General features: G+C 39.0%; 5 protein-coding genes across 5 annotated transcripts; 1 reads left to right on the top strand and 4 right to left on the bottom strand.

Annotated features, from left to right (window-relative positions):
- Nucleotides 1-1,583: 1,583 nt before the first annotated feature.
- Nucleotides 1,584-4,031, bottom strand: LOC111334193 (ribitol 5-phosphate transferase FKRP). Its single transcript, XM_022939885.2, has one exon. It carries the CDS (start codon nucleotides 3,875-3,877, stop codon nucleotides 2,234-2,236), a length of 1,644 nt encoding a protein of 547 aa, XP_022795620.2. The 5' UTR covers nucleotides 3,878-4,031; the 3' UTR covers nucleotides 1,584-2,233.
- A 129-nt stretch (nucleotides 4,032-4,160) lies between these two features.
- On the top strand, nucleotides 4,161-10,091 carry LOC111334194 (nucleolar and spindle-associated protein 1-B). Its single transcript, XM_022939887.2, has 10 exons — nucleotides 4,161-4,396; nucleotides 4,978-5,039; nucleotides 5,200-5,366; nucleotides 6,109-6,189; nucleotides 6,353-6,392; nucleotides 7,100-7,178; nucleotides 7,278-7,334; nucleotides 7,802-8,136; nucleotides 9,105-9,317; nucleotides 9,862-10,091. The coding sequence occupies exons 1-10, from the start codon at nucleotides 4,301-4,303 to the stop codon at nucleotides 9,944-9,946; spliced, it is 1,215 nt and encodes a 404-aa protein (XP_022795622.2). The 5' UTR covers nucleotides 4,161-4,300; the 3' UTR covers nucleotides 9,947-10,091.
- A 698-nt stretch (nucleotides 10,092-10,789) lies between these two features.
- Nucleotides 10,790-12,730, bottom strand: LOC111334192 (protein phosphatase 2C-like domain-containing protein 1). Its single transcript, XM_022939884.2, has one exon. It carries the CDS (start codon nucleotides 12,668-12,670, stop codon nucleotides 10,940-10,942), a length of 1,731 nt encoding a protein of 576 aa, XP_022795619.2. The 5' UTR covers nucleotides 12,671-12,730; the 3' UTR covers nucleotides 10,790-10,939.
- Nucleotides 12,731-15,446: 2,716 nt separating this feature from the next.
- LOC111334200 (solute carrier family 35 member G1-like) lies at nucleotides 15,447-16,967 on the bottom strand. Its single transcript, XM_022939894.2, has one exon. The coding sequence runs from the start codon at nucleotides 16,820-16,822 to the stop codon at nucleotides 15,590-15,592; it is 1,233 nt and encodes a 410-aa protein (XP_022795629.2). The 5' UTR covers nucleotides 16,823-16,967; the 3' UTR covers nucleotides 15,447-15,589.
- Nucleotides 16,968-19,860: 2,893 nt separating this feature from the next.
- LOC148716725 (solute carrier family 35 member G1-like) lies at nucleotides 19,861-21,353 on the bottom strand. The gene has a single exon (XM_088746034.1). The coding sequence runs from the start codon at nucleotides 21,222-21,224 to the stop codon at nucleotides 19,974-19,976; it is 1,251 nt and encodes a 416-aa protein (XP_088602160.1). The 5' UTR covers nucleotides 21,225-21,353; the 3' UTR covers nucleotides 19,861-19,973.
- Nucleotides 21,354-25,545: the final 4,192 nt, after the last annotated feature.

Genomic DNA, 25,545 nt, shown 5'->3' with positions numbered 1-25,545 from the left:
AACCCAGTACAGCAAAGGAATAAGGAGAAAAAAATTTAGCAATAGAGTAGGTAGCTAGTTACGATCATCCAAATAGCAAAGGTTAATCTAGTGGATGACCTCTAATTATAAGATATAGTTCATTAATTATTAAGGGAAAATTAAGAATATTTTTTTTTTGGATCACCCACCTGCTTCTGCAGTATATTTATACTTTAATTCAATGATTGGTGGTGTTCTTAGTGCTTTGAATCATTTCATGTCATGGAAACCAGGATAAGCTCTGCTTGGAAGTGCCATTCACCCTTTATTAAACAAGATCTGATTGATAATTCTCCCCTCTAGCAGCTACACATTTCCTTGTAAATTAGTTACAAGAATTTGGTATTAGCTCAAGATGGCAACTATTTGATAAGTTTATTATATAAACTCTCATCTTTTGCTAGAAATGTATGAACTTTGGAAAGAGAAATTACATGTTGATCAGTTCTTGGAGGTAAAGCAGGGCTGTGGTCTAGCAGTGCCCGGTGGCCCCTGGCACCTTACTTTTGCTCTTGGGCGACTCAGGAATCTTAGTTTTTTCATAAAAACCATACACTGGGCACTGGACTCCCTTTAGTTTTTCTTAGAGCACAGTCTTGTAAAGGGTTAAGCTGATGGCAGACTTGAACCAGCTAACGTAAAAAACACAATTGACAAGGATTTTTTATTCTCCAACCAAGAATTCTTGCACAACAATTACCAACACACATTTTCTTAATAGAGTGGCTCTGTACAGCCAATTACAACCACCAAAGTTCAATCCAAGGTGTTTTTAATGTTATTTCAACATTTCAATATGGTACAAATCAAAAATAACATATCGTAACTAACACTGCAAAGGAGCTGAGTCTGGATTTTTGCATTTTAAGAATTTTCAGCATTCACCTTTCAAGTCAATCCATTGTTTTCAATCTACTTCAACATCATTCATTCCTAGCTACCTTCAAACCCTCTTGGGTTATTATTTCCTCTTAAATTTTTCTTTCCTCATTAAACATAGCCTGATATTTCATGGACTTCTTCAAGTTGAAGTTTTACTAGCTGTATAGCCCTAGCACAGGCCCTCATTATCGGAGCTTCAGGACACACATTTCTCCATCCATGGAATACTTGAGCACAGAGAGGTTTTCAGAAGATCTGGCACTGGTACTGGGTGCCAGACCTCTTGCAATCCCCAGCTCACATTGCAAAGAGACTCTTACTTTCCAGCATTGGTGAAAAATACTCTCACTGAAGCAAACTTGTTCCCAGGGCCTCTCATCTTCCTGCCCCCTGGAGCGAGGGGGCAGGAAGATGAGAAAACCTGGGAATGAGGTTGCCATAGATGAGCTAGGCCAGCTCAAAGACTTCCAAGAATAAATATTGGTGCAGAGAATCATGACACAGCTCCCTTCAAGAATTTGTCTCTACTTCTCAGAGTTTTCATGAAAAAAATTAATTGGCAAGAGAAGAGTGTAAAGTAATTGGAGAATTCTGTCCATTTCTGATTAAAAAGATTGCCTAGGCCATCAAAAATTTGCCAATGAAGGAGTTTTAGGTTAGAATGTAAATCCATTGTCATATTCAAACTGGAATGGTAGATTTACCATTTATTCTTTGTTGATATTTACATCTTTTCCAATGGGTTATAGTGTAGATGTTACTCTTAGAAAAAAATACCACATATTAAATACAGTTAGAGATTTATACTTCTCTTCAGAAAATTGTCAACATTGAAAGGCTGCAAACCAGAAGAGCACATACTGCCAAAGAGTAATACTCTATTTAATTATCAAAAGGAAAAAAAACATTTACTTTTAATTATTTTTTCTCTGTATTAAACTGACAAGGAAGGGCACTATTGATGATCACAAATGAATCACAAGGTTGTCTGAGAAGACGGCAAGGGAATGGAACGTGAGATAACTCAACACTCATCGGCGCTTGACTCAAAATTTTAGCATTCGATCATTCGTTGTATCATCCCATGGGTTTACATTAAAGATTATGAACAGTCTATAGAAAATACTGTGCGACATTCACCTTTCCCCACAAAAATATCCCCAAAATATGAATTTCGAAGCCACAAACATCTTAGGCATCTCCTAGCCACTTGAAGTCTGTTTGCGCTTTCCCCCACACAGAGTGAGAAACTGAAAAAACTTAGTAGCTTAACTAGCAAAAATAACGTGATTTCATTCATAAAAATATACTTATTACTCAAAATCTGGGATTAACTTTTAATCCTTGACTTTTTTTTTAGTTTTGATGGATTTGGATACTGAGGATTTTCAATAACACCTTTACCAAACTTGAATTCCAGAAATTCTCTGGCATTGTTCGGAGCAGATGCCTTCATTCCAATAAAATCGATTGTTTCAAGAGGTTTCAAATAGTGTGCAGGAAATTCTCTGTCTTGTCTGTGAGTTTCAAACCAGGTTTTCTTGGTCATAATGCCATCTTTTTCATAGAATGGGAAAATGTCTACATGTAAGTGATTATACTGACTATACTGGATTCGAAAAAATTCTCCTTCAGTTGCTTTTTCCCAAGTATAACCGTCATGGTCAATATATGGTTTACCAGAATTTGAAAGCTTTTCTGTTTCCACCAGATATGAGCACTTGCTGATTTCATGCTGATAAATACCAATATCTACATCATAATCCCATGGAATGATGTCACCATATCGAGCAGCACCTAACAAACTACCACCTTCCAACCAATAACTTATCCCTGCTTCATTTAGGATGTTAAAAAGATAACGAGCGGTCTGACGCAGATTTTCCAAACAACAGGGTGGTGTCCATCTCGACATGTACAGATATTCAGGCATGTCATCATAAACCGTGCCAAAGCACCGCCCTGTGTTCTTGCCACAGCCATACCATTCCACCTCTCCTGATGGAAGAACTACCTTCTTGATTCCAAGTTTTCTGAACATGTCAATTCTTCTTGTTTTTACATTATTCTCATATTTCCATTTTGTGTGAGCATTTGAAAAGAGCATGGATCCTTGTGAGAAAGAAAGCTTGTGAAGAAGTTTTGTTTTTATATGGTGCAACGAAGCTTGAATGAAAAGACTTTCAGGAAAAGGCCGTAGGTATGGTGCACTAAGGCTGTGAAGGAATGCAGCTTTTACCAAAACCACTTGGCTAGGGCCAACAGATTCACAAGTTCTGTAATAGCTCTGTGCTTCATCTTCAGAAATTGAGTACTCTAGTGTCCATCGTTTAAGGTCGAATGAAAGTTTGTTGCATTGTATAGTTTCTCTTGATTTCACTGGAGCTGTAACAATTTTATATTGAGGTTTCATACGAGCTAAAGCTTTAAGTTCTTCAAGCATCATAACTGGTAAGCTTGTAGAGCTGAGTCGGACACTATCTGGAATGAACATGACGTAAGGCGTTGTGATGTAGTTCTCAGGTCTTCCAGCCGATTGCTTCTGATCAGGGGACAAATCTTGCACAACCAGTTGAATTTTGCCATTCGGAATATCTAACGGCGGATAAGGTCGTTTATGTGATATCAGCACAATATGAACGTTTGAAAAGTACTCCAGTATGGAACGAATTGTTCGACTAATGTCATTCTCGAAGTCTTCAAACTCCAACAAGACGATGGTCACTTCATTTTCAAATTGCGCAGCTTTGTTTCCCCGAAAAGAAATTTTCTCCCTAATTGCTTTTAATCTGCTTTGTTGTAACCACTCCCCGTTTGTGTTTTGTACATGAGAAATGTAGAATAAGATGACACAATTGCAAGCTATTGCACATACCAATAGCACTTGGCATTTGTTGATCCGTGGCATGGAACGTTCGATTGCTCGAATCTTTGTGAGTTTCTGTCTCTGAGAATTAGAGCCAATGTCACGCATAAGAACCTTACTTCCTTTGTAAACATGAATATCTCAAGTATTGTATTGTCGGCTTCTGTGTAAATATTGATTAGATTAAAATTATCCGAACATAAACAATATTTTGGGTGCCTTCCCAGCCGCAGGCGACCACAAGCTTGAAATCTTCGAGGCGTTGCTCATTGGCGCGTGGGGACTGAATACTATAATTCTGAGTACTTTCTCTTAGTCGCCCTCGTTCAGTGCAATTGGCCAATCAAGAGTAAGCGGTCCATTTCAAATTTCAGCTGTGGATGGATCAAACGTTCGACGAAGTGTTACTGCCGCCATTCGACGCAGAAAGCAGTTTATTTTGAGCAGAAACAGCTCGCAGCTATTTAAAAAAGAAATATAATCAGGACTACTTGTTGATTTGTAAGCCTGCAATAAATATTGTGTTCAACGATGGCTTTAACTTTTGACGTTAATGAGCTCGAGGGAATGAAGCGTGCTGAACTTCAAAAGCTCTGCAAGAGCGTGGGAATTAAAGCCAACAGCAAGGTAAGCGTGCAGGCGTGCAATTTATCTGTTCTGGAAATTAGCACAAAGACAGCTGAGAAACGTCTAGTACACACATGATTTTTCTCTGTTTGAAATAATTTGCAGCATGCGACATAACACTGACAACAATGCAGGGCAACTACGACGACGCAAAGATTTTACGGATGCGTTGAATAACAACTCTTTGTCGAGGCTTCTTCCTCCAGACGCACCTGTACCAAGATGAAATGAACTAAATTTCTTTGTTTCAAATTCCATACTCGATAATCAAAGCGACGTTCAAGACGAGACACCTGTTTACTTGAATTACAGTAAATCTCTTACGAATTATCAAAGAAGTTTTTTTCTGTTTTCTTGCGTCGAGTTACGTTAATTGATGAAATTATAATTCAGTTCTGGATTTTCGTCTTGCCTGTTATGCTTGCTATGCTCCATATAGGAAAAAAATTAAGATGTTCATTCGCTATAATATTGTGAATTTTAAAATTAAGCTTAATCAGAAACTCATAACATTTTCAAGGCTATAATTTGCTCGCAAATCTTGATACTCCTATTAATCAACATCGTTCGAAATATTTCAGACTTCTCAGCTTATCGAAGGACTAAAGATATATGCATCGAGGATTTCTGGCACAGCAGAAGAGTAAGTATAGTTTTTGCTCTTCGGTTCATAATTTTTTTACCCGCTCTCAAAGTGATGAAATGAATCCTTTTTAGAAAAGAAGAGTGAAAAATCTCGTAAACTCTGTCCGTTTTGAAGAGTTGAATAGAGGCTGAACTGATGATGTTTTTCCCCCTCCAAGTTCTTCAGTTGAGCAAGGAAAAGAACCTCACACAGCTGACTGCACCGAGATAGGAAAGGCTGTTAAAGATTCAGAAACAACAGATTTTAATCGTAGAAGTGATACTGATGATGACAGTTACAAGAGAGAGCTCATGGATCAGCTTGATAAGAAAGTCGAGGAAAAAAGTAAGGCTATAACAAAAAACATTCACAATCTTTTCAGCTGAGATTCCAAATCAACAGACACAAAGGTTAAAGCGAGGAGGATCATTAAATGTTAGTGCTTGCAGCTGGCTCCCATAAAGAAACTGTCTAAAAACAATCTTGGTTGATGAACAAGAAGAAAATTTTTGGTTAGCTGGTCTCAAGGGGAGCTGTGTGCTTACAAAAGTGGCTGTTATGAGAGTTTTGACTGTATCTGGCTGTTCACAACTTTGCACTTAAAATAATGGCATACAATTTTTGTTTTGTATTATAATTATTATATTGCACTACTGTATTATAATTACTATATTATACGACAACGACCACGCAGGTGCTGTCCCTGAGGACCTTCTTAGCCGTTTCAAAGTTCTCAAGAAGTGCATGAACAAATTCGATTGTCTTGTCAATGAGATGCTTTACATCAAACAATTAACACCAAGTTTGAACGTGCAAACGGATTCTATCCGTCCTAAAGTATTTGTGTAGTTACCTCCCCTATGTAAATTAGTTGTAACTCTTGAACTTGCAGTTGTTAATTTTATTTTCATTTTTACCCTTGATAATGACATCATGAAGTTGCCGAAACGTCGGGATATTATATCGCTCATTTTTACCTGTCTATGTATTACTAAATCTTTGTTATTATGAATTATTATATTATATATCCTAAACCAGTATTATCATATATTGAGTTTCGAGTGTATCTTTTTCTATGACATATCAGTGCCTGCAGAATGTAAAATCCCCCGATTTGTTCAGTTCCTTGGTAAGGAGTCATCGGCAGCAGAAACAAATAAAACGCCAGGTGAATTTCCTTGTTTGTAAGACATTTTTTTCAACTTACATCTTCTCACTGGATGTTGTTCTATATTTGTTTTAAGTGATACTGTAATTTTTTTTAAAATTAGTTGACATATAGCAAGCATTCAATTTGATAAGATATGTCCAATACTTTTTTATGTTGCTAGCAAACAAATGGAACAAGATTCACAAGCAACAGTTTGAAAAGTAAGTGATCATGAACAGATGTTCAGCGATCTAGTATGAGAAAATTGTAATAGGAATAACCTAAGCTGTTTCAAGTTCTTGGTCAGTTGAGAAGAGCAACATAGATGCTGACTATAGGCTTCATTTATTTATCAGCCACTGTTCAGGAATGCGAGCCTACACTCCTCCCACCAAACCAGGGGGAGGAGTAAAGACCAGATACAAGAGAGCTGTTGGAACTGAACCTTCATAGACATTGGTGGACTTTGCCAGTTACTCTGTAGTGTTTAACTAAGGCTGTGTTCACAATTGGTACCCATTAAATCAGTCCCTGCTTCAGGACCCAAGTACAAGGTCAAGACCTAGCGCTCAGCCATGGTACAGTGCGCGACACTAACTTTTCAACTTACTAGCCAAGTGATTAATGACATCTTAGATGTTATGACAATTTCACTTTTTTTACCAGCTAAACTGGGTAGTGGAAATCAAAAGCCACCAGCCAAATCTGAATTTCTACTAGTCTGGCTAGTTAGCTACTGTTAGTGTCAAGCCCTGATGCTGCCTGAATTCTGTTGTGGGTACTTGAAAAAAGAGGTGTGTTCACATTAGTGCCCATCAAGAATTGTATTCAGGCACAGTGCTCAAGCACCAAGTGTGAATGCAGCCTAAGAAATAAAAATATTTTTTAATAAGTATAGATAAATTCAATTTTTTCTTCTACTTTTCAGGATGGATTCTATTGACGTATATTTGGAGAAAAAAAGGAAAAGAATGGAGGGTTTCAATCAGTCAGTCAAGAGAGCTAAGGTGAGGCAACTCATCAACTTACCTCACATAGAGGAATTTATTTCATTCTGTATTTTGTCAGTCTAACATTTTAACAAGTTCACTTTGTTTCTTATTTAGATTGTGGTAGATAGCTGCAAGGAGGAGAAGGAAAACAGAAACTCTTTAGCAAGAAAAGTTAGTGGAAATCTTGCAATACATAATAACATGCAGTTTGCATGTTAGATAGCTATTTTTCTGGCAACAAATTTAAGTATAGATGTTGAACCATCAAGAGTTGATACAACATGTTATTAAAATGAATATAACCTTTATATAGTTCAGGAGTTGAATTATCAGCCTTAACCTCTAAGAGTGATTGGCATTCAAAATCTCTGTACAATATCACTTCCTGAATCAAACATTATGTGGTCACAAGAATAACAGAATGATATATATATATAGTTAACAACTAACAATTAAAGCTCTTGATTGTTGAAGAAATACTCCTTGTTAGTACCTAATAAGGAAATGTTTAGGAAATAATACAGAGAATGTTACTTCAAATGTGATAAGATGTTAACTACAAATGTGTTAACATTAACAGTAGTCAGATTGTCTGGTTATCAACATATGACTTGATTGTGTTGTTTTCTTGTTTGCAGTCCACTGGGCCAAAAAGGAAAAGTCGAGGCAAACCAGCTGAGGTCACTTTCAAGCCAACTGTTACCACCATCACCAAGTCATCTACATTTGTTTTTGGCTCTCCTGCTCCAAAACCATTCTTCCAGCCTGCTAACAAAACTGTCACCAAAAGTGAGAAACTCAAATTGAAATCGCCCAAAGTTTTCAAGCCTATCTTTTCTGGATCTGCCTCCAACAACGAAAAGCTTAAGACTCCTTTAGCACGAAAATCCCTTCCTGCAGCTGCCATAAAGGAAGACAAATCAAAAACACCTGGAAATCCATCGCGCAAGTCAACTGCTGCAACACCCTTCAGGTTTGAGTTAATTATGCCTCAAACATTTCAGAGTTTTATTTTCCTTTAAGAAATTTAACCATGACTTTGTTTCAACTTACAAATAGAATAAATTGGTCAACAAATGGGACTCCAATTTCAGGGTTCTCAATAAGTTTTGATGTAGACGGCTAAAACATAAAAGTAGGTGGCGGGAGAAGCGAGTACCACAGGCATGAGCCTCTAAGGGGGTCTGGCAGCATGCCCCCTCCCCTCCGAAAAACTTCAAAATATAGAAGGTTACATTTGCCATTTTGAGCCTTTTGGCAAACAAATTTGGTTTTAAGAAATAATTTTTTTATTAGAGACAACCATAAATTTTACTGAACATCTTTCTTTTCTTGGAATCCTAATAATTGGACCAGACTACACCCCAAAAAGGGCAGTAGTTTTCTCACCTTCATCTACCTGGCTTTCCGTTCTTCGAGATTTACAGAAATATCGATCAATTCCAGGCTGGCTTGAAGTGGGTTTTCTTTTACTCATGGGTACTCTATAATTAATTACATACTAAGATTTCATGCCTTCTTCTAACACACTGAACGCCATTTCATGCCTTCTTCTAAGGCATAAAAGTAGAAGGCGCGCATTGGCATTGTGTCATACGTTTTGCTGCTGAAAACGGCTTTCAAGTATTACTCGTTTCATTCATGCGATTTTTAACTTCGAAATCTACGTGTAGATACAAAATAAGGAGGCAAGCTTGTCACCGAAAAGTAGGCGGCTCTAAATTTAAGGTAGCCGGTTTTTTAGCAGGCTGCCGGCACGTAATGAGAACCCCAAATTTATAAACTTTTGGGTCACAGTATACACAGAACTTTGAAATTTTTATAGACATTATTGTCAAGAGTATAACTTTATTTCTACTTGTGTTGGAGGCTGTACCACTATATTTAAGACTTAGAATCTTTACCAACAATTTTCCTCTCTCTCTTTTTTTTTGTCCTCAGATTTTTGCCAGCTAATGCACCAGATGTCACAACACCAACCCCAAGAAAAAAATTTGATCTTCAAGCAAGCTTGGCCAAACCTCTAACTTACAAGCCACACACTGGAAAATTAAAACCTATCTCTTCATACAAGGAGCAATGTAGGCCTACCATTAGCCAAACTAAGGTGAAGAATCATAAAGTGGATGTCAAAAGTGTGAAAGTAACATCAAGGTAAGGAGTTCAACTACAGAGTTGCAATCTGACACATTTACAAGTTATTTCTTTAGCTCTAGGTGTAGAACTTCTGTTAATCACTTGTATGCCTCAGATAAGTGCTCAAAAGTGTAACCTTTAACTCCCATTAGTGATCACAACAGCATTTCTCCTTACCATATAAGCAGCCAAGTGATGAGAATAAAGAAATTGAACAATTGGGGGATTGTTAGTTGATCTAATACCAAATTCTTCTGACTGACATCATAAGAATCGTAGGACAGACAGTATTAGGAGAATTACAGATGAGATCTTTGGAATTTGATAGGATTAAAAAATAGATGAGTGGTTTCAACAGTTGTAATTAATAGTGAATTAATCCCAATTAGTTGGTTGTAGTGACAAACTTGTCTTTCCCTTCAATTGAAATTTAATGGAGATTGAAGTAGAAAGGACTAGCCTTAAAGGTTGTAGCTTTGAAAGCTACAAGGTCTAATTCTAGAAATTAAAAGTGATATGTGGAAGTTCAAATTTGAAAAGTTATATTTTGTGATTTCTGTAGGGATGAGCGTCGCAAGAAAGATAACAAGAGCAGAGAAAACAGAAGAGCAAATAACTTGAGTAGAAGGAGAGGACTTGCTTCCTAATGAAACTGCATCAGACTTCACAGACATCTTTTCAGGGATGGCACAAAATTATCATATGTTAAAATATATATTAAAACACACACCCATGCCAAACATCTTTGTCACACTGCCAGCTGTCACCAACAGTAATATTTAACTTTGCAACTTGTATATAGTTTGTAGAGGACCTGGCTATGCTACCTCCGTTACATGAGAGACAATTAGCAGGCGGTTTACTCTTGAATGTACAAAGTGGTATTTTAGACATAGTTTTGAAAGAGCCATTAATTTTTAAGTGTCAAGTCTTTCCTTGTGAGGGAAAGCTATGTTGGGTTGTATACAGTTGTACTCAGTCGACGTTTATCTTATAAATGAATGGCTCTTGTTTTTTAACATTTCGATACTTGTGTAAACCTAGTGGGCTTGCAAGATAACAAACAAAACTGTTGTAAGTAGAAAAACATGTGGTTGCAAGGATAAAATAAATGGAAGAAAATTCATCAGTTTTGAGCAGATTTATTAGGGTTCAACTCACAGGAGCCCCTAAGAGGAGCCTGCAAATTTTACAATTCTTTTACACAACCTTTATTTTGGGTGCCCTTTTTAGATCAGGTATTGGAATCTTGGTAAGTAATAATTTCTTGCACTCTTGATACTAGTTACTCCTGGGTTTTAAGAGTTAAATAATTTACCCTGACTCTTTATTTTTCCATGGTTTTTTTATTGAAAATGGTTTTGTCAGTCTTAGTCACATTAAAAGGTAATGGTTTGGAACACGGGGCAGATTGTTTCCACAACAAATATATGCTACGTAACTCCTATCCCCCACTAACTCTGAGCAGGCAGAGATTAAATGGTATTTTTCTTCCTAAGATCAATATACTACCAAACAGATTGGTGATAGTAAAAATGGTCAACAAAATGATGGAATTACCTCTAAGTGCAACACCAAATTCTAGATCTAACTTAGAGAGACCAGTGTCAAAACCTGTATGAGAATTTTGATTGTATCAATCATAGTGATGGCAAAAGAAACATCTGAAGCGGACATCCACCAAAAAGAACAACTGCAACAGTGATATTGTCATGACTACCAGCCAGGATAGATCCTTCCACCAGCCTTTCACTTAAGGCCCTGGCAAGCGCAGAAGCCTTGTCTTCTTCCAAGACCTTTGATGCCCGTAACCTAATAGAAGGGGTAGGCAACAAATCAGTGCCTTTATTGTCATCCATTTCTATTTCCATGTTTTGGAACCTCTCCATGGAATTGCCATTTTCTTTGTCGCTAATCATGTTCTCTAGTGAACTTTGTTCAGAAGATTGTGTCATTGAAAAGTCATTGTCTTCGTCCATATCCACCACGCCCTTGTTACGTCTGGGAATTTCATCCCCCTTTGGGACAGGCAGCCCTTCCCCAAGAGCAGAAGCTTTTTCTTGCATTCTCTTAACCATAGCTCTTACATCAATATCAGGTACGAGATCCTCTATAAGGAGAATGACCTCTTCCTCACTAAACACTTGCCAAACCCCATTAGATGCGAGAATAAGAAACTGGTCGGTGTCTTCCAAAGTGAAGCAATTGACTACTGGTGTTGTAACCACGCAAGTTTTCAGACTGGGATCTCCATGATTGCCGAGACCCCGGGTACTTTTCACCACGCCATTAACCAAAGCTGTTTTATCGCTTTTAGATACGTCTCCTTTAGCTTTCCTTATACGATGACGCTCTTTTTTATTCCAAGGACTGTGATCGTTTGATAACCGTTCCATCGAGCCATCCCCCCGGCATAAAACCGCTCGAATGTTCCCAGCGTTCGCCACATACAAATTGTTCCCACGCAGCAAGCAAGTTAGGGCAGAACAACCACTCCAGCGATTTCTTGATTGTTCTTCCACACCGTGAAGCAAAATTTTGTCCATCTCCTCGTAGGTATCGTTAAAAGCGGCCGAGATTTCCGCGTCGACGTTGTTGTGTTTCATGATTGTGTTGTAAATTCTTTCGACTTTCTCCTCAAAGATTTCACCCAAATACCGAGCGCATTTCTCAGCAGCCATACTCCCCGAATAACCATCATAAACAGCAAAGAACCCGCTCTGAGGATCGTTACAGAAAAAATCCTTAAACGCGAAACGATCCTCCATCGATGTTTTCCATCGCGAATTCGCATGCTGACAAACACCGAACGCCAAGGCACAGTTGAGAACTGTTCCACGACCTTCGACATTTGGCCGGATTTGGAAAAGATCGTCCACATTTCGAAGAGTTGTTTTTGTTCCTTCGATATCAGCCTTGAGGAGCTCATAAGCCAGGTTCAATTTCTGGAGTTTCTTCATGGAAACTGGATTTTCAGAGTTGGCTGTCTCGTTGATTCGACGCATAATTGCTCGGCGTCGTTTCACTAATTGTTTGACACTCGAAGGTTTCCGTTCCATGTTGAATCGGAACATTTCCAAAGCGTTGTGAAATGCTTGGTGTTCTTTAAGCTGTCGGACTTTTATTTCTTCCTCGCACTTCATACAGATGATGGATATTTCGGGTTTTACAGGAATAACTGGATGATTTACAATCGGTGGTAAGTGCAACGAGCAATCAACATCTGAATTGTCAATATGGATATCGCTGTCGTCCAGATAGCTTAATTCTTCGACAGGTTGAGAGGCACCCCTCAGATTAACACTGTCTTCATGAAAATGGTTGTCCATCGTAAAAGAGCGCCTATCAAAGCCCTCATTTACAGTGGGCATATCAACAAAGAGGCCATATATTCCCGCCGCTCACTGGAAACTTGCTACAGTAAAATTATCTTGTTACTTATTGTTGTCATGGTAGCCATCAATTTTGACAAGTGAAGTAGAAATGTAACGCAATGGACACGACACCGCAACTGTTCGCATTTGAAAATTTCTTTTAATCCTGTAGGGGATATAACAATAAATTTACTACGAAAAAATTAATCACAAGAGGTATCGATAATTTTAAAATTTGATCCTCACATGTGCGAAGAAAAGCACAGGAACCGTTTTGCAATCCCATCACGCAACACATTACAGTGCGTGGCGTGACCAATTGCCAAGCTGCGGATGAAAATTGTCATATATGTAAGAACAAATGACAACGAAAACTGTTTGCTTTACGTGGAAGCTTACTTTTCCCACGCAACTTGATTTGGGGCGAAGGCAAAATGTTCCAGTGAGATGTCTCACCTAGAGGAAGTAGCATTTGGTGGAATTTAGGAACTTGATTTTTCTTCAAGGAAACAAATAGGAGAGAGGGTCAAATGTACTCTAAGACCTCACCCATCCCTTTCCTCAGCTTTGCCTCACAGCTGTATTATTTATGAACTGTAACAGTAGGGATAACACAACAGAATTTTGAAGCACCATACATAGATGTTTAAAAAAAATCCAGTTGCTCCTCCCTCGAGCTCTTAGAGGTTAATGCAAGACACTTCAACAAAACATCTTGGGGTTCTTGTGATGTTGAAAATTTTCAGGAGCCCATAGTGATGAACTTCTTATCATTGCATAGCAGTTTGGTTTTCATCGAAAAAAAAAATCCTTCTTGCATTAATGCTACCAGCTGTCAACAGTGCAAGTCAAAGTGACTTTATAATACATAATACCAACTATTATAATAGACAATAAAACTTTGCAAAACAATAATAAACATCATCTTTATTGATAATCTTCATAAATGCCAAAACTCTATGGCAAATTTTGTGTATTTGACCAATCCCTCAATAATAAGATTACAATTCAGAGACCTCCTTGGAAAGTGAGGTGCTAATGACATAATTATAATTTCTTCTCGTTTAGAAATAACACTGTTTATAAAATGTATAAAACATGCTCATGAAGGCTTTATTCTTTTATATCACAAATTCTTCAAAGAAAAATATTTTTTAATCCTCTTGCTAACAGTCTTCCATTTTTTTTCCAAGAAAGAATGGAACAAGAATGTCCATGCAATCACATCCCTATCCTAGCCCTTTAAGGCTCATAAAAGAGAAATTAAACTAACTATAAGCAATTTAAATTTTCCTAATATTTTTCTAGTTTAGGAATTCCCTACTGGCAGAAAGGCATCTTTTCTTTGCATTCAGCATGCAAAAATGAAGCCTCTGTTAGCAGGGAACTTTAAAACCAATTTTCCATGAACTCATCTTGTGTATATATACCCAATGACTGTACAAAAAATAGATCTCAATGATTTGAATTGTAGCAAAATTTAAAGTTTAGATAAAATAATTAGATAAATAATTGCATGATACAGTTCCAAAGAAAGGTGTATTAGTGTTGCTTTATATTACTACAAAAATATAAAAATAAGCTATCTTGAGCTGATAGTTTGTAAAGAAACTGTTTGGGGCTGCGTCAGTGGGGGTAACGAAATAATTTGAATATATCAACAAAGTTGAAATGGTAAATTGGCCACTGTTACGATTATAAAAGCTGACGTTTCGAGCATGAGCCCTTCATCGGAGCGAACGGCTAATGCTCGAAAGGGCTCCGACAAAGGGCTAATGCTCGAAACATCAGCTTTCATAATCGTAACAGTGGCCAATTTACCATTTCAACTTTGTTGATATATTCAAATTATCTCGAGCTGAGTTTTAGCCACATGGTCCTATTCTACATGTACCAGTACATGTCCACACAGAGAAAATTTAACAGGCAGAACAACCCTATTTGCCATATCAGGGCTTGACACTAACTTTTCAACTTACTAGCAAAGTGGCTAGTGACATGTTAGATGTTTTTAGATATTACGACAATTTCAGTCTGTTTACTAGCCAAACTGGCTAGTGGAGATTGAAAACCACTAACCAAAACTGAATTTCTACTAGTCTGTGGCTAGTGGGCTACCGTTAGTGTCAAGCCCTGCAATACTTCAGAAACTAAGAGACACTCATAAACGTAAGCTTCTGCTAGCCCTCACACAATGAGCCATCTACATTGAATTCAAACTTAAGCTGTTTTCCCTTATTCTAATGCTTTAACTCCCAACATCTGATTGTTAATCTTTCTCTATAACGTGCTACACATTTCCTTGTTCTGTAGTTATGAGAATTGGGTCTTAGATCATGATAACAACTTCTATCTGATAAACTTGAGTATTCTATTGATCAATTATTTGCTGACAATATTATTGCTGCATTAATTGCCTCTATAACTAAATTCATTGAAACCCAAAGTCTCAGCTGTTCTTTAACTATTAACTAGTTAGAGACCAATATGTCACTTTCCCATGTCAGAAATGAATGTTGTCAGAGAAAAATATTTTTTGAGATTGTGAAAAAGTTTCCACATGATAATAATTATTAAAAAACACAAATGACCAGACAACCCGTCTCGTAATTATTAATGTGAAGACGTAATTGCCTGCTCAATTCCTAATTCTGACTAAGCATCGTCCATTGTCCATTGACTGGCCATTCATTTAAGCCCTATATCCACATCTCTTTGAGCTGTTCCCCTGGTCCCAGTTGTATAAAGGAAAGATAATGCTATCCAACCTATAAATCACTCTCCAGTGGATAGAAGTGGTAGCAGAACATACTGCTAAGTACCAGATAAAGATTTATCCACTAGAGAGCATTATCCAACCTTCGAACAACCAGGGCCTGAAAAGTAACCCAAAGAGTAATTACCTGATGGGAAAAATTATTGATGTTCAGTATTTTCTTCCTGTTTAGGAACTTCCGGATGGGTCTTCTTTACATCCAAAAATTTCTTCAAGAAAATACAAACATTGCAAAGCAAGACAAGAACAGCCCCACCAATACTTAATCCACTGGGAACGTCATTCAGGATAGTGATTTGAAAAATAAATGAGTATGCAATTCCTATTGTGCGCACTAATGAAACAACTGATGCTTTTTCTATAGATAAAGCCTTTGTTGCACACAACTGTCCGCAAAACCCAAGAAATCCAGCCACAATGATGTAAACGGCATCATAAGATCCACAGTCTGGGTATTTAAACCCTAGAGCCATTGACAAAGTAAGAGTCAAGACTGACCCAATGAGAAACAAGTAAAAAATCACTGCTCTGATTCCCACTTCTTGAGACATCTTCCTTGTAACAATAGCGGTGACACTAACACCAATTGCAGACAAAACAGCGAGAAGAGAAGGTAACCACGCTTGTGTAGAGCTGGTGTGTTCTCCATGAGACCCAAACAGAAAAGTAGGCCTTGCGATCAGCACAACCCCTCCTATACTTAGAACCATAGCTGCTAGGTCAAACTTACTAACTGACTCTTTAAGGAAGATACGTGCTAGAATAGCTGTATGAACGGGTGATGTGTAAATAATCACTCTTGCGTCTGCAAGAGGCATGTGCTTTATTGCGTAAATACTCATTGTCATAGCTGTGACTCCGACAGTTCCCCGGATGACTAAAAATTTGGTTTTCCTCCATGGAAAAATGAAGTCATCCCTGTAGAAAATCATGGTTGGGAGTATACATGTCAACTGTATGGTTAAACGCATGAATGCAACCTGTACACTTGAGATACTTGAAGCGAGCTTGATCATCAACGCACTTGACGAGAAAAACAAAGCCGACGTTACGGCTAAAATAATTCCAACGAAAGCCCGCAGCCTTTTCTTTGAGGGTGCCCTCTCTCTCGTAGTAATTTTGAAGCTGTCATTAGCTGAATCCCCGTGATGTTGTACAGCATAATTATCCCTCGTTTCAGAACTAAGAGAATTCCCATGGCTCGTTTCAAGTGTTTGTTCTGTTCCTTCCAATAAAGCGAGATCGTGTTCGAATGGTTCCTGGAGGAAATCTTTTTGCAAAAGCAAGCCAATGTCGTTTTCCACCAGGCGTTCGCGACCTACCCGTTTCCAAAGAAATCTCTTCGTGATTGGAGCAAAAATTCTCGCTGCCATATCGTACGGAAAGCTATTTATCCAAAACAATATAGCTTATTTCCTTCACAGACTTAGAGCAATAGCAAGACAAACTCACGAGGCAACTTGGTGACAAAGCTTGCAACAACTTTCACCGGTTGCATAATATATATATATGTATCACCATCGGTGACCTTGTGGTTGACAGTGCTTTTTCCCATCCGGGCTTTTGCTGTAACGTCACACAATTAATGGCACTATGCGCTGCGAGTCTCAAGGATTAAACTGGGGCGAAGAGAGTTGAAATAAAACCCTGAAACGTGCTCATGTTAACAAGAAGAAAAAAAATACAATCATCTTTTTCCATAATCAACTCACCGAGGAATATGGACTTGCTTTCTTCTAAAATCCTTTACGGCAAAAATTCATCACTCAAAAGAGCTCATTTGAGTTCAAGCGAGGGAAGGTAGGCCCGACTCTTCAGTAGGAGGCAGGCTGAGTAGGAGGAGTCTATGGAGAACAGGGCCACAGTTTCCGCGATCGCGTGGTAAAGCGTGCTGGGAAATATTCACCACCAAAAAGGAGTTGAAATGCGCGCAAGTAAACGAGATCTTTGAGTGTGCACAGAGAGTAGAGTCAAAGGTGGTTTCACAAACATGAATAGAGTTTCATGGCTAACATCCTTAACTAGGTGAGTTAAAATGTGCATAAGGGAACGAAAGCAGGCTCTGCTATTCGTGGGTGCTCATGAACAGAGTCTTTAGAAGACAAGGATAGAGTTTTTGCAGTCTAAGAATAACGCAGGTTGACCATTGTCCTTTAGCCAGGAAAGTAGCGACGGGAAGGAATTACAAGCTAGTCGAAATTTCTTCCTTCGCTTACATTTTTTTTTTTTTTTTTTTATTCTTAGACTACCCCTGAATACCAAAATGATAAAAAGGATGACTTATTAAAATAAACCATTCGCTCCGAAGACGACTGAAAGTAAGATTAATTTTCTGTGATTGAACTGTTGAGGGGTTTTTACCACTCGATTGGACGACTTAACGAAAGGTACTAAGACTCTGTAATTTTCTTCTTTATTCTCTTCTGGAAAGCTACTACTGGGAGCAGGGATGGCGCAGTGGTGAGAGCACTCGCCTCCCACCACTGTGGCCCGGGTTCGATTCCCGGACCTGGCGTCTCATGTGGGTTGAGTTTGTTGTTGGTTCTCGTCCTTGCTCCGAGGGTTTTTCCCCGGGTCCTACGGTTTTCCTCCCTCCGCAAAAACCAACATTCCAAATTCCAATTCGATCTGGAACAGTGGACAAGAATAGCCACCCAGTGTATGTCCATTGTTAAATCATTATTTATTTATTTATTTATTTATTTATTACAGCAACGCTCTATGCATCTAATAATCATCATCATGCTCTAGCATGAGGAACCAATGCTTTAAGTAGGAAAATCGTAGACATGTTTGGGTTAGCTGACCGTGAGAGTTTCCACAGTGTATTCGTTGTTTTGCAAAGAGGGAAATCGGGTGGCTCGCTCCGAAGTACTTGGCGAGCACCAAGGAACCAATTAAACGCCAATGATAGAGCGGCGCACGAGAATCACGCACACAAAACAGGATCTTAGTGTGGGTAAAACTCAAGGTCAGTTTTACCAATCCGAACATAACCATCTATGAAACTAATTATTCTCAACTATAACAGGCGATTAAAAAGTCTAGCACGGTAAGAAGGAAATCCGCGAACCGAGCCAAGTTCAAGCACACACTAAAAATAAAAGATCAAAACTATAGATTTACCAAAATACGTAGACGCAAAAAGGCGAGACTTAACAAAACAAAAGGTGAACCTAAACTACTCGAAATAGCAATCCTTTAGAATACTCTACAACAGAACAGCCAATTCTCAAATCCAAAATCAGAGAAATGTTTGGCAAATGGTGAGGAGAATTGTTCTTTTGGTCCCTAATCGGATCTTGGGAGTGAGAGGCTAAATCCTTCACTCTCAAGACCTCGTTGAAAATTCTCGTTTCTCTCTGCTATAGAATTCGCCTGATGTTCCTCGGAGAATTTTGAATTGGATCAACTAATAATCCCTTGGTTGATAGTTTCCTTTATTCTCATCACTTGTCTACTTGATATTGTATTGATATCGTAAAGAGAATTTCTATCTCGGTCACTCATGGGAGTTAAAGGGCCAAGCAACCTCGTTCCCAGGGCCTTTTCTCTAAGCTGAGGGTGTACCCCCAACGAAGGGAAAAGGCCCTGGGAACAAGGTTGAGGGCCAAGTTAACTTTATCTATGAAACTTATTTTTAAAATCAATGTACTACATTGGTTCAATCAATTGAACAAGTTTTTATTTAGAAAACTTTGTTTCTTAAAAACAATTCACACAAATTATTCCTCTTTAATTATCGATCTTTTACCGCTTGAATCATGTTTAGACTACCATTTTCCGGTAGTGCTGAACTTTCACGCGCTAAAGTGGTCAAATCGAGCAGACTACAATTTTCAACTCCACGTGAACAAGATTTTTTTTCCACCCGCATTAAAAGAAGGTTGCCTGTTTTCCAAGGATTTCTATCTAGTTCACATCTCCAGCATTTTGAATGTTATTCTAAGTCTCTTTTTTCAAGAGAGGAAGTAGTAGTTGGCACAGCTCAGTCTAAGTGAAAAATATTTCGGAGCTAATTCATGAGTTAAAATTCGGAAGCTTTGGCTTAAACTATGCCCTTCGTGTAACTTTTAAAAACAAAACCTCAATCATAGTTCAAAGATTGTATTTCTTAGATCTAAATTGTTTCCATCGATGTTCCCAAGATGTTAATAAATTTAAAATTTGTTCGAGTAAGAAGGGTCACAAAGTGCGAAACGGAGTACTTCACCTTAACGGTCACAAACGTTATGAGTTTGCGTTGTGAAAGTCCATTTCAAGAAACGGGTATCTGAGCCGACTTCCTTTCTCTTAACAGGCTTTACTTTCCCGGCTTTACTTACGGATTCCACTTCGAAGCCCGCTTGATAAGACCGCTGGCCAGTTTTTCCGCACCAGCCATCTCACTCACCATATGCTGCTGTCCTCGTTTTCCTGCTACAGAGGTTAGCTATCTCACCTAGATATATTTCAGGTGATTTATGACTTTCACGTTACCTGTAAATAAATGCTAGGATAAAGGTTATTCGGTCTTTGAGCGAGTCACCGTTCAGTATTATTTGGAGCCTTTGCGTGACTCTTTTTGTTGTGTAGAAATTTCTTGATGAAAATAGAAACATTACAGAGAAGGACAAGAATAGCTCCACCAATACTGAGGCCATCTGGAACAACATGAAAGACAATCAGCTGGAGGACGAACGAAAACGCGATCCCAGTTGTGCGCACCAAGGAAATAATTGAAGCTTTCTCCAGAGTCAAGGCTTTGGTTACCAATAGTTGGCCCGAATAACCAAGAGCGCCGGCGCCGAGAACGTACAGTGCGTCGTAAGTACGACAGTCGGGGAATTTGAACCGAAAATTTGAAATTAAAGAAGCTACAAGGCTTATGATTGATCCAACTACAGCGACATAGAATACGACTACTCTACTACCGACTTCTTTTGATATCTTGCGGGTGAGGATGATGGAGCAGGCGTGACAAATTGCCGAGACGACTGCGAGAAGGGTTGGAAACCAGACCTTTTCGGATTTAGGGGACTCTCCTGAGGAACCGAACAGAAATGTGGGCCTTGCTATTAGCACCACCCCTCCAAGAGTTGATAAAATGGCTACAGCATCGAACTTGCTGACGGATTCTTTGAGAAAGATGCGTCCAAGAATAGCTGTATAGACCGGGGAGGTGTAAAATATCACCCTCTGGTCAGCCAACGGCATATGTTTGACAGCATAGATACTCAGAGCCATGCCTGTAACTCCAGTGACCCCTCGAAGCAATAAGAATTTGCTCTTGTTCCATGGATGGATGAACTTGTCCTTGAAGAAAATCATCGGCGGAAGTGAGAAGACGAGCTGTAATGTTAAGCGAATGAAGGTGACCTCCAGGCTTGGAATGCTCTCGGCCAGTTTGATAAATAGCGCCGTTGAAGAGATGAACAGAGATGAAATGATGCACAATGTTATCCCCAAGAAAGAGACCCTTTGCGTCACCGATGCTGTAACTTCTGATGTTCCAGAAACTCCACCTGTGTTTGAATCTGAAGGACGCTTTGTATCTTCCCGTAGGTTTATTGTAGTGAACTCATCATCCGCGCTGTCGGCTGTGTTAGCGCGTGATTGCCCCATTTTGTGGTTGGCGTCCTTACCTGCAAAACATTTCTCGTCGACTTCAAGGGAATACTCGTCGTTTTGAAGCGCAATTACGTCGTTTTCCAGTAAGTGTTCGTTGTCAGACTTCCGCCAAAGGTTTTGGAAAGGAGAGAAAATCCTCGCCGCCATGTCTGTCGAGCGTTGCATCCGATGTGAGTACTTCTTTGCTCCTACCAATTTATGCTATGATTGCGGAATTAAGAAGTCTTAAGTACACCCTGTTTCACAATCATTTCCCTTAATTGCATCACACAAAAACGTTGCTAAAACGTTGTGCAAATAGTCAAAATAGGTGCCCGAACCTTCATTCATTCATGACGTCACTTTCCCTTTAGAATCCCCCACTCAGCTATGTTACTTGCTCAGATCACAACAATCATAACGAGATCACGCGATCACGTCACACGATCACGTCACGCGATCACGTCTCGCAATCAGAACGAGTTATCACTTTTACGCTACTAACAAGGCAATGAGCACAGCAGATGCTGAGGATGTCGAGGATTATGCCAAGAGATAGTTGGAGGAGTGACCCAATTTCATTTCCAGCCTCATTTCCTTTTGACGTCTGGCATCATCGTTGGCGCTTGTAATATCTAAGGCATCTGGTTAAAGTGCAAGAGACATTAGAGCTTGTCCTTCATCGATCATATAAATAAGTATATAAATATTATTGAACAAACTGCACGTAGGGGTTGTTTCTCTTATCCAAAAGGGCTCTTTGTAGGGCAAATATAGATTTAAAAGACAGAGTGTTGTGACTCGATGTGATACCAGAGAAGGTGCGCAAATAGAGAAGTACTCTCTGTATACGAAATTGACTCTTAGGTTGCCTTTTCGCCTCATTTGCAGACTAATCATGGTGTTTACTGGCGCAAAGTGAAAGATACATTGAATTTGCCTCTGACTAACTGATCACCTCCGATAATGTCAAGCGTTGTTAGTATTCATGCCGACAACAATAATAATAATTCATGCCGACAACAATAATAATCATAATAATTCGGTTCTCTAGGATCAGACTCGTATCAGACCCAAACTAAGTTTGATAACAAAAACGACCTACATATAAAAATCGCGAAAGCAACTACTAGTTCGTATTGAAAGAATTTCAGAAAACGTGCATCGAAATTATTCTTACAAGAGTAAATTACATTAAAAAAGTATATGAGAAGGGAAGTGACTCTCTTATTCTAAAAAAGCTTAAAGAATAATTTAAAAATGTCTAATCTATATTTGCCATAGCATTGGCAAATGCTATGGCAATAATAATAATAATAATAATAATAATAATAAACTCGTAGTAAAAGAGACTTCTTTAAACATAAAACGGTAAAAACGAATGATAAAATCCAATGTTTCGGAGTAGTCATGACTCCATTATCAAGGTAAGATATATCAGATCATGCAAATAGTCCCTTTTACAGTTGTGGGCTTGGTGGCCAAGCCTTTGAACAAGTGTGAGGCTAAGGGTGACCCTGTTGTGATAGAGACCTGTATCCAGTTAGCATGATAACAAAGTAATTTGCATTTGAAAAGCAGCGACATCTCTACCATAACAAGGTCACCCTAAGCCTCACTCCTGTTCAAAGGCTTGGCCACCAAGCCCACAACTACAGCATTTATGGATACTGTAGACCTTCGCGGGTGTCCTTCGCGAAAAAAAATTGTTACCGCACTATTTAAAGCGTAACCACAGGACTCCAAAAAAAATCAATCTTTGAGACCAAGCAAGTCATGACTATGGTAATGTTCCCTTCAAAATTCTAAAAAAATATGCCGATTATTCTAGCACTGCTACTTTTAGAAAAAGTGCAGAAATTACGCTCGTTTTTCCAAATGTTTCCTTACTCGGAACTGGTCAGCTCAGACAACCACCACAAACCGTATAATATTATCCAAGCTTTAATAATTATTCGATGTAAGAGACGTACAAACAGATTTCTCTCTTCAGGTTAGCAGATTCGGGTAAGCGAACAGATTATGAAAACCGACTTCTCTTTCTTATTGATTCTTCTGAAAACTGGTTTAAAACATGATAATCTAACACTGTTTAATCATTGTACGGAATTAATGTCAATCACGAGTCGTGTAATTAAAACATATCTGTCATCAGAGGCAACGCCTATTTACTCCTAGTAAACGAAACACCAAATTATACCAAAAGTTATGCTAGCACAATCGATAAAGGCCTACTCTCGCTTTACGACTTGATCAAGCTAAAACGAAACAGTCTTACCTAGAGAGTGCATTTCATAACCTTTCTATTCATCGGCTCTCCTGGGTTCGACATGCGACCTTGTGAGGATGTATAGTAGATCACACAGCTGACGATTTTGTGAAGAGTGAGTTGCAAACGGTCAAATTGTGTGACTCACTGAATCGTGCTATCCTCTCTGTGTGGATGAACGGCAGCCATGTTGGTTTCGTGCCATGCTTGGGCAAGGGATTCTGTCGGGAAAAACTGAGTCGTTATCAAAATTCGGACTCAACTTTTCAATTGACTTGGCTATTTATTAGCTGGGACATAAATTTAAATCCTAGCTGGACCGGACACTGAGAAAAAGAGCTGCTTTTCATGTATACGGACTATCGCTCGCAATCATCGGTCGCTGGCCTGTAACTTGTGTGGTTTGAGGTATCACATTAAGTGTGGAAGAGTGACACCCAAACGATTCAAGGAAATCTTAGAGAATGTTTCTATTACCTAGACCTGTTCTCCATGCCCTCAGCATCCTAAGCAAGGAACCGGTTCTGACCTAAATCTGTTCTCTTTTCCCCTATGCGTCTCTTTAATTCGGATGAATCGTTCATGGCAGAGGCGAGTACATCAACGCCGGCTATTCTTTCCAGTTCGCTTAATGGTAAAGACGAGATCTGGACGCACGAAAGCTTCTTGTCTGACATCGTACATCAATTGGAGGCTTGCTCAGCGAAAGATCTTAGAGTGGCTCATTTGAATGTCTGCAGTTTGCGGAACAAAATGCTTCAAAATATGTCCAGATAGTAAATGAATCAAATACGGGTACTAAATCTCCACTCTGCTTGGAGCTCGGGATTTTTCAAAGCTCAGTACAAACAAAGGTCAACACCATGAAAACCAATAAGTCCACTGACCCTGATAACATCTCCGCCAAACTCTGGGAAACTAGCTGGCGGCGCCATAGTTCCACCTCTTATGCGTCTCTACCAGTTCAGCAGTGAAAATAAAAGCGTGTTCTCTGCTTGAAAGACGGCAAGGCTCACGCCCATATTTAAAAAAGATGATGAAACAGAATGTGGAAACTCACTATCGACCGGTCTCCTTACTTAGTATTCCCAGTAAAATCTTGGAATCAGAGGTCAAGGATACTCTAATAAGGCACATTTACAAGGATAACGACCTGGGCTCTAATAGACAGTGGGCGTACTGTAGTGGCTATTCAACTGGATACTTATTAGTCCACTTGACGGAGACATGGAGAAGAGCCTTGGACTCTAGAAAAGTTATGGCCGCGTAGCATTTATTGATTTTAGGAAGACTTTCGATAGTGTACCTCATGCTACTCTATTAATGAAGTTGAGAGGAGACTTTGGCGTTACGGGTACACTACTGGACTGGTTAAGAAACTATTTAAATGGAAGGCAACAGTTCAGATTAGTAAATGGGGTTAGGTCTGATCTGTTGTCAGTGACTATTGGCGTACCCTAGGGTCCTGTATGAGGCCCGACATTATTTAACATATTTACAAATGACTTGCCATCGATAGTTCAATCAGGGTCGCTATATATGTTCGTTGACGGCACGACAGTTTTCTACATCGGAGGTTCAGCAGACTTGGCAATTGCACAGTTAAATAAGGCTTTACACGAAGTTTATACTTAGTGCCTAAACAACCAGCTAACACCTCACCCTGGCAAGAGCGAAGTGATGCTGCTCAGCTCGAGAAATCTGATGGGCCCTATTGCTCCTGCGTTCTTAGGAAGTTTTAACCTTAGTTGGGTCTCGAAAACGTATTTACTTGGCCTGACGGTAGATCACAAGCTTACATGGACACCACATGGTCTGGAAACCAAGAAGAACTTTATAGCTAAGTTAGACTTATTGAAACGATCTAGATTTTTACCGACAAAGGTACTACGCGATTTTTATTTTTAAAGTAATTTTTCCGTCCGTACAGTACGGTCAATTATTGTGGGGTGCATGCAGTAATTCGGATTTGTTAGGCTCCATCGGACGATTACACTGCCGAGCAGCTAGAATTATCTACAACCTGCCTAAAGACATGATATCATGTGACGTGCTCAATTATAACCACTGGTCTACTCTGTTTTCACTCTACAAGATGAATACTTTTAAACTTTTCTATAAAGCACATAATGAGTCTCTCCCACAATTCTACAAGGATATCTACATCAAAAAGTTCCAATGGCTATTCCTTGAGCTAGAGGAGACGATTCACTAACAGTCCCAAGATTTAATACTAGG

Source organism: Stylophora pistillata, chromosome 14, assembly GCF_964205215.1.
Source record: "Stylophora pistillata chromosome 14, jaStyPist1.2, whole genome shotgun sequence".
NCBI lineage: Eukaryota > Metazoa > Cnidaria > Anthozoa > Scleractinia > Pocilloporidae > Stylophora > Stylophora pistillata.
This window is presented reverse-complemented; position numbering and strand designations above follow the sequence as displayed.